Source organism: Sapajus apella, unplaced genomic scaffold (genome assembly GCF_009761245.1).
Source record: "Sapajus apella isolate SASKATOON/1434 unplaced genomic scaffold, GSC_monkey_1.0 scaffold40, whole genome shotgun sequence".
Taxonomy (NCBI): domain Eukaryota; kingdom Metazoa; phylum Chordata; class Mammalia; order Primates; family Cebidae; genus Sapajus; species Sapajus apella.
Genome location: NW_022436980.1, coordinates 12179512 through 12188377, shown reverse-complemented (window position 1 = coordinate 12188377; position 8866 = coordinate 12179512). Strand labels below are relative to the sequence as shown.

Sequence of the window (8866 nt, the reverse complement as noted above, 5' to 3'; positions counted from 1 at the left end):
TTTTAATATGAGGTACACGGTCCAACAAGAAAAAAGGTAACCAATATAGTAAAGGTATTAAGAAAAACAACAGAAACAATATGAAAGGTGCTACAAGAGACAGAAAGTGGTAAAGGATGATAATTGGTACTCACCTTCAAAGCTACAGTATGGACTTTCCTCTTTAGGGAGAAAAGATTAGAATAAACAGGTTAAAAGTATATTTAAAAAGGGCTACTAATATATACATGGAGTAACTATGTAGATCTTTAAGAAAAGGCAAATTGAGTTCTTTAAATAAACACATGAGAATGGGATAGATCTGTATTTTCCAATAGGGTGGTTATGAAAATTAAGATAAAATAAAAGTAAAAATTTATTTTTTTCAGTTGCACAGGCCACATTTCAAGTGCTCAATGGCCACCTATAGCCACTGGCTATGGTACTGGACAGGATAGAACATTGCCATCATCACAGAAAATTGTATAGGGCAGCACTAGGATAGGCTGCCTCGAGATGTCTAAATTGTAAAGATAGATTGACTTTCCCTAGAGTTTTTGGTTCATTCATTTATTTCTTTAACTTTTTGTCCCTTTTATTTTATAGAACCTTCTGTTCTTCAGTCATATCTACCCACTTAAACTTTTTTATATTTGGTTGAAAATGCCATTTCAAAAGAGAAATAGAATGTACCTCCTCTTTAGAACAAGTAGTAATTTAAAATGTTTTACTCTGCACAATACTTGTTAAAAATTTCCAGAACTGTACAAAAAATCTAAATTCACTTAAAGAGATATATGGTGAAGAAAACCAAGTAAAATTAATGACTGTAATGGTAGAGCAATAAATTAAATCAAAATATTAATGTAAAAGCTTTTCTTACACAGAGTAGTTAGAGTATATGATGCAAATGAAAAATACAGAAGGACTCTTATACTTAAAAAAACCCACATTTACCCTCTCCTTTAAAATTAAATGAATTAAAAACTATTTAAGACAACATATTAAATGGAATTCCTGTCAGAATTAACAGTAAATAATATTTTTCTGAATATGTAGCAAGAGTAGAATCCAAATTATCCTTATGTAAATCATGAGAAACTTTAATTACAGATGATATGGACCACTATGCAACATTTTAAAAAAAGAGAAAAAAACTAAAGATACCTTACAAATAATTCTACAAGCTATTAGATTTTTTATGAGACACCTATGGTGTTAAATGTAATAATTTAAATGTAATAGTGTAACACAATAACAGTTTTCTAGTTTTTATACATTTGATTACCATTGCATTTTTTTCAAATTTAGAAATTACGTCATGTCATGCAGTAATAAAAATTATTTTAAATCCACTAATATTTTCTTTAGTGCTTCTTTAGAGAAAAACTTCTCTAGCAGTATTATACCTTCTCTCTTTTTACTAATAATTATATTTTAAATTTATAATCTTAGCATTGTTATATCAAGAAAGTTTGGTCTTAAAGATCTAAATAATCACAAATGAGAATAATTAAGACAGGCAAAACAGAATAGAAAGCAACTAACAAAAAGGAAAGAAGCTGAGAAAAATGATAATAGAGGCTAAAAAGGATTTTCTAATGTGAGAACCAACCTTAAGCAATAAAAGTCAGAAACAAAAAGTAAAACTTAAAAAATTAAATTTCTAATTCAAAAAAATCAAATAAAAAACATGTATCAGATCAGGTTCTTTACTAAATTAGATAATAATATTTTATTGTTGTTAAGTCACAAATTCCCTACCCACCCAGCTCCAATAGATAAATACATCAAAAAATATCATTAGATTACAAATTCCAAAACGCCATAATGTCTATATACTGAGATTCACAGTTTCCGGATTTATTTTTCCACCACTTAAACTGTGGATCATCGCTATCATGTGGGACTGTTTGTTCAATTCCTCTTGCTGAAGTTTCACCAAGGACTCTTTCTCTTCCAAACAACCTTCTAATTGTGCTTTTTGAACCTCTAGGGAGGAAGCCTAAGGAATTGGGGTTGGTGGAGGAGGAAGAATTGAGAAGAAAAATAACTTTAATGTTTTCTCTGTACAGATATTTTAAGATGCTTTTATTTTTTATTTGTACGATAACCATTTCAAGACACACTATAAATATTATGCTTTAATTAATTATATGGTAAGTTTAAAATGAATAATCATTGAACAATGTAATACAAATTGAGAATACACTTTCAACTTGTCTTAATGTCAGCAGCTGAAATTCTGTAGAAAATGCTATATACTACATATTAAAATTACTAATAAGATCATCACATTAAAGAGGAACCAGAAAAATTGTAAATGCAGTACTAAATTTTATGCTTCTGTTACTCATGCTCTGTACTAGATCAGTCTTTTAATCCTAGTCTGTTCTCATCTTCTTGGTAGTAAATGGGCCAGAAAGTACAATTCATAGCTACCACTCAAGGTATGCAACCATTGTAATGTAGAAAGAACCCTGGACTCGTATTCAGAATACGTTATCTATTGATTCACTTATTAGCTGTGTGACTTTAGTAAGTAACCTCAGACCCAGTGTCTTCAGCGGTACGTTGAAAATATTTATTAATATTTACATATTATATAATACTTGTTAAAGTGAAAATTATACAGCTACCTATATATGACATCAATAACTGGAAATCCCTTTCTGTATTCTTTGCAGAAAGTAGTAAGTAGTAAGTGCTGACACAAAGTATTTGTTTAATAAGGGTTTATTTTAGGAAATACATTGTGAAAACCTCATAACAAATGATACTCAAGTGGCTTTAAGATCCTAATATCTTTTTAAAAATTTGCTAAAGAAATAGAACATTCATTTATACATATTCACCCTTTTCACAACAGACTTTTTCATTTTACTGAAAATGAGAAATGGAACAGAGTCTTACGTTAATGCTCAACTCTTTTCTTATCTGTTCTGTTCTGCTTAATTCTTTTCTAAGGATATCAATGGTTTCTTCCGTATCTTCCTTTTCTTTTTGTATGGTTTTAATCTTTTCTTCTTGTACTTTTGTTTTTTGATGCAAATCTTAAAAAAAAAAATCAGTCAGCTATATACTCAGAGGTATTACGCTGACTACTCTGAAAAGGTTTAGTAGTTACTATAAGAGCAAAAGAAAAATAATTAGAACAATGAAGAGAAACTTAACACAGTATTCTATAGAAAATATCAAATCTCCATGTCTTTCCTCCATCCTCTGTTCTAAATATAATACGCTTTATAAGTGAAGGACAATCTCAGAGCATAAGGGTAAGAAAAGGGAGACCTCCAACTATGAAAAATTGTATAGGTAGGTGCCTGCACTTTAGGGCAAGTGAGAACAAAACTATTTTCTTGGATCATTTCTAATATACCATTAAGAGGCTAGTAACCAAAAGTTACCTAATACTGCCACCTGCTGTTACGTTCCTTTAACATTTTATCATTTTGAAAAGTGCAATCCATAATCCTAAGTGATTTAATGAACAAATAGAAAACTAAATACTCCAAGTTTTCACTTGTAAGTGGGAACTAAATATTGAATACACATGGATATAAAAATGGAACCAATAGAAACTGCAGACTAGAGTTGGGGGGCATTGAAAATTACCTATTGCTACCTATTTGGTACTATGCTCACTGGGTGATGAGATCCATACCCCAAGCCTCCATGTCAGGCAATATACCCAGTGTTACAGACCTGAACACATGTTCCAGATTCTAAAAGTTGAAATTATAAAAAATTAAATGTGCAATCATTTCTTTATTTTTTTGAGACAGAGTCTCAGTTTGTCACCCAGGCTGGAGCACAGTGCAGTGAACACAGCTCACTGCAGCCTTGACATCGCAGGTTCAAGTGATTCTCCCATTTTAGCCTCCTGAGCAGCTGTAACTACGGGTGCCCACCACCTGGCTAGATTTTTGTATTTTTTTGTAAAGATGGGGTTTTACCATGTAGCCCAGGCTGGTCTCAAACTCCTAAGCTCAAGCAATCTGCCCACCTTCATCTCCCAAAGTGTTGGGATTACAGGCGTGAGACACTGTGCCTGGCCAATTTCTTACAGCTCCTAAATTTCAAAAAAATGTACTGCTTTTTCAGCTTGATGAAACTGAAACACTTTTGTGAAATATTATGGCAAGAAAAGGGAAGAAGCCATTTCAAATGTGATTAAGGTTTAAAACAATAAGGGAAGTAGAAAATAAAAAAGCAAATGAAACCACTCATGCTTCCAACAGAAATACATTAAAAATTGACAATGTATTAAATAAGAAGCCACTTACTTGCTAGCTTATATTCTCTGTCTATTAGCTGATTCTGTAACTCTTTTCTCTGTTCTTCTTTCTCTATTAATTGGGCAATACTCCTGAAGTTATTTTAAAAAGAAGAAAACATTAATGACCATATGTCATTTGTGACTTTTTCTCCCTAACAAGTATTTTAAAACAAAATTTCTTTTATTTTTTTTAAGACGGAGTCTCGCTCAGTCACCCAGGCTGGAGTGCAGTGGAATGATCTTGCCCTCACTGCAACCTCTGCCTCCTGGACTCAAGCAATTCTTCTGCCTCAGCCTCCCGGGTAGCTGAGATTACAGACGCCCACCAAAATGCCCAGCTAATTTTCATATTTTTAGTAGAGATGGAGTGTGGCCATGTTGGCCAGACTAGTCTCGAACTCCTGACCTCAGATGATCCACCCATCCTGGCCTCCCAAAGTGGTGGATTATAGGTGTGAGCCACCATACCCAGCTTTTAAAACAAAATTTCTATGAACAGCAATTGCCTGCAAATTCCACCGAATGTATATCTTATATCTAAAATAACTGATAATTCTCTTAATTTTATCAATAAAAAACAATGTTCTATATAGAAAGAGAATCATTTTATTTTTGAAGAACCCCACATATTCAGAATATAAGACTAGAGATTTTACTTTTCATTCTGTTCCTTAAGTGACTCATTCAACTTTTTCACTGTCTCAATTTGTTTATTCAGAGAATCACATGTGATCTGTAAATCTTTATTCTTCTTTTCAGTACTTTCATTTCTGAAAAGACAAGAAAATGAGTTGGCACCATTATGGAGGAAAATATATGAACGGGAAAAGAAACTCGCAGTGTTTTCTCTACTACTTCTTCTAACCAAATTACGTATGCTGAAAGAGAAGGAATGTTATGAACAGACAAGACATAAATAGAATTTGATCAACTCTAACAGGACGTACATACATGTTTTAACTATGTTTTGGTTGACTGATGTGGTAAAAATTACAATGAAATAGAAATGTGTGCAACATTATCCTCATATTTATGGATATAAAGCTTTATTTCACAGATGATATTGCATTACATAATTTGCTCTAAATAAGTTTAGGGTTCTATATTTGTCTCCTTAACACTCTGCATCTAATAGTCTTATTTTATCTGCAAAGTAAACACAGAAAAAATACTTTCTAAAGTGATACTTTAATACTCAACTACCATAAGCATAAAATGTCACTTTTATTTCACTAAGTACCAAGACTTTTAAAAAGCAACCCAAAAACCAAATCAAACAAACCAAACCAACAAACAAAACCGACAGCCAAATTTGGCTAGCAGTTTTTGTATATAATCCATATAGGATTTTTAACAACCTGAGTTTGAGTCATTTGAGTCCTGACCATTACAAATGACCTTTTCCCTAGCCAGCGTCATTTATGTTACACATTTGTCCATTCAAGGAATTTCAACTTTTGGCCCCTAAATCACTAGCTGGAACATAAGCAGGTCTTAGAAACCATCTACCTTTCTTGGACCCTGCCTATATTCGTTCTCTATGTAAGACATAGCAGGGACCCCCTTTTTTGGAGGCTTGAGGACCTCAAGCTTGGAAATAAAGGAAAATCCTGAGTTCATTCAAGGGAAATTCCAAGGATCTAGGAGGCCCTCAAAGTAAATAAGTAACTTGTTAAACAGGAAGGTAATAGTAGCCTACATCAATAGTTAACAAACTTAAGAGTACCAGAGAGGCTTGATTCCTTACAGAGCTTAAAGAAGACAACTTACCATATGTCCCTGAGTTGTATTTCTGAGATCTGGACCCTCACTGAGAAACCCCACGGACCAGATCCATGGGCAAGTAGACCTCAGATAAGGGGGAAATGAAGGCTGAATTGTAACCATTGTTTTTCGTTCTAAGTTTCTTTCTCAGGGTCTTGAAGAAAGTCACTCTCCCTAGCTAGTTAACATTTTTCTACTGATCCCAAATTTTTAAACAAAGCTGCTCTACCTTAAACGGCAAATCGAAAAATCTCTGAGTCTACCTATGACCTATAAGCCCCTGCTTCACAATATCCTGTCCTTTAGGCTTAAACCAATATGTAACCTTTAACTATTGATTTATGATTTTGCTGTAACTTCCACTTTTCTGAAATTTACCCCTACCTTTAAAAATCTTTGCTTGCAAGCTATTTGGGAGGTCAGGATTTCAGCATTTTGCTGCCTGGTCCTCTTTACTTGGCACCCTGCAATAAAAACCTTTTTTTCCATCACTGCAAACCTTGGTGCAGATACCTGATTTTACTATATTGAGCAAGCAGACCCCATTTCAGTTCTATAATTTATTTTCTTCACTGCTGAAGTTCTCAACCTGACTTATCGCTAATGCCACACTTTATCAGTGGTGCCTCAAACAATCAGACTTTGTAAAATGTTGCTGGGGAAAGTATCCTGTTAAAAAATCACTTCATTATCATTTTCTAGATATTATTCATTTCTTACCATTCATTATTATTGATGGACAAATAAGCATATGTACTATACCAAACTAAAAATTTCTGTATCTCTGTATTAACAGCATGGAATGATCTTAAAATATAAAGTAATAAACAACTTCCTCCAGAGTGTTTTTATTTTTATAGATTGGTAGAAAATGTATAATTGTTCCTGGTCTTCCCTGTAATTCAGAAGTTTTAAAACTGGCCTAAAAATATAAAAGAGTTTATAAGGGAGGAAAAACCAAACTTTGTTAGTAGGGACACAAATTGGTACAGGTTGAGCATCACTAATTTGAAAATCCAAAATCAGTGCAAAATCGGAAGTGCTCCCGAATCTTAAACTTTTTGAGTGCTACCATTGTGTTCAAAAAGGATACTCAACCTGTCATATATTAGAGGAAAATTTGGAAATATCTATCAAAATTTTAAATACATATACCCATTAACTTAGCAATTCACCTATAAGAACTTATTCTACAGATATAATCACACATATAAGTAAACTATAATCAATGACATCAAGAGATGAGTTAAACACTTACACCTAAATTTCCATTCTATTAATCTGAATGATAAGAAATTGCCAATGTTCAACTACTTTCGATCTGCAGAATGACTATTCAACCTAATACTAATTTGCCTACTAAGTCTATTTAAAAATTATTAATGAAAGGCCTAACTATGCAGCAAGCACTCCTGAAGTTCCTAGGGATTTGTCAGTGATCAAAACAGACGAAGAAACTTGTCCTTGTGGAGCTTATCTCCCAAATGACTGGTGACTGTATGAATACATAAAAGAAGTCAACTGGAAAGATCTGTATTTTGTTTCCAACACTGACACTGAGTTTGAGGAAGCAATACTTCATTTCACGATGACTTAAGTTTCTAATTACTTACCTTATGTGTTATCAGAACATATGAAATGCTTACAGAAGGATTTTCGGGTCACAGAAAAGAAATGCTGCATGTTCATTTTAGGTTCTAACCTTACACAGAAGATTTTACTTTATTTACCTCTGAAGAAGTTCCATGTAGGATTTTGTCAGTATTTCATGCTCTTCAGCCACAGACTCTAACTTCCTATTATGTTGAAAGAGATGCTCAATATCACTCTGGGCTCTTTCTGATTCCACTTGCTGTGCCTTCAGCAACACACTAAGCTCTTCATTTTTTCTCTCAACCTCTCTCAACATACTAGCAAGTGTCCGTGCCTTAAACAAACAACAACAAAAAGAACATAGACTTTTCTACTATCATCTATACAACATGCTCAACAAATTCCTACAATTTAAAAGGTTTACTAAGTATCTAATAAGCTGGTATCTGTTGGGTCATGCAAAGCTATATTAATTAGTCATAAATACTTATGAATTTACTTCTAACAAGTATAGTTTTTTATTTAATTATCTGATAAAAACAATCTCATTATGATCAAATTAATGGAAATGAATACAACTGCAGAAATATGAAGATAGTGCTACATACAGTATTCAATTAAAAGGGTATGGTCCTCAGGGGTAGTCACTAACACTAAACTGCTAAGTGTGCACACCATCAGCATTCTCATTTCTGGTGAGAATTAAGAACAAAATCTTAACTACATCACAGATGCTAAATCAAACACTTAAAATTAATCTAGCATAATCAAGGAATGTAACCTATACCATAACCTGTATGTATGTATTATGTGACATGAAACACTAAAAAAAGCAGAAAAGTCCCGAGAATAAAAAGTCAGTTCCCCCCAGCCCTTTGGACTTTATCTTAAAATCCTAGACAAAACCCTAAGCCCTTCTGCTTTTATGACTTTAACTGTGAAGAAGTTATATCCAGTTATTTAGTGCTATTTTTCTAAGAAGCTTTCCCAGTAACAGGCATAAAATATTAAACTCTCTAATAAAATATAAGACATGTCCAATAGACAGAGAATATAAAAATGAGCTATGAGAGGGAAAAATTATTTTAATATTACTAATGATTCTTCCTTGTAATTTGTGACAGATTCGACATACCAGTCAAATGAAACCATGTAAAAATAAAAAGTAAATAAATACAGCTATATTTCTTTATATTATTTAGAATACCTTTATTCTGAAAAGACTTAAGAGGCATTTTACTTGTCACTCAC

At 32.9% G+C, this 8866-nt stretch overlaps 1 protein-coding gene across 2 annotated transcripts in view; it reads right to left on the bottom strand.

Annotated features, from left to right (window-relative positions):
- Window positions 1–358: 358 nt before the first annotated feature.
- CIP2A (cellular inhibitor of PP2A) overlaps window positions 359–8866 on the bottom strand; it is a 39492-nt gene continuing 30984 nt past the window's right edge. Inside the window, exons 18-22 of one of the 2 annotated variants that reach the window (XM_032299173.1) lie at window positions 7753–7949; window positions 4915–5028; window positions 4266–4348; window positions 2893–3032; window positions 359–1984 (exon numbers count right to left, since the gene is read on the bottom strand). In XM_032299173.1, coding sequence (XP_032155064.1) covers window positions 1814–1984; window positions 2893–3032; window positions 4266–4348; window positions 4915–5028; window positions 7753–7949 — 705 coding nt within the window. In that variant the 3' untranslated portion in view covers window positions 359–1813. The remainder of the gene's footprint in view (window positions 1985–2892; window positions 3033–4265; window positions 4349–4914; window positions 5029–7752; window positions 7950–8866) is intronic. The other variant, XM_032299172.1, reaches the window with a different exon arrangement.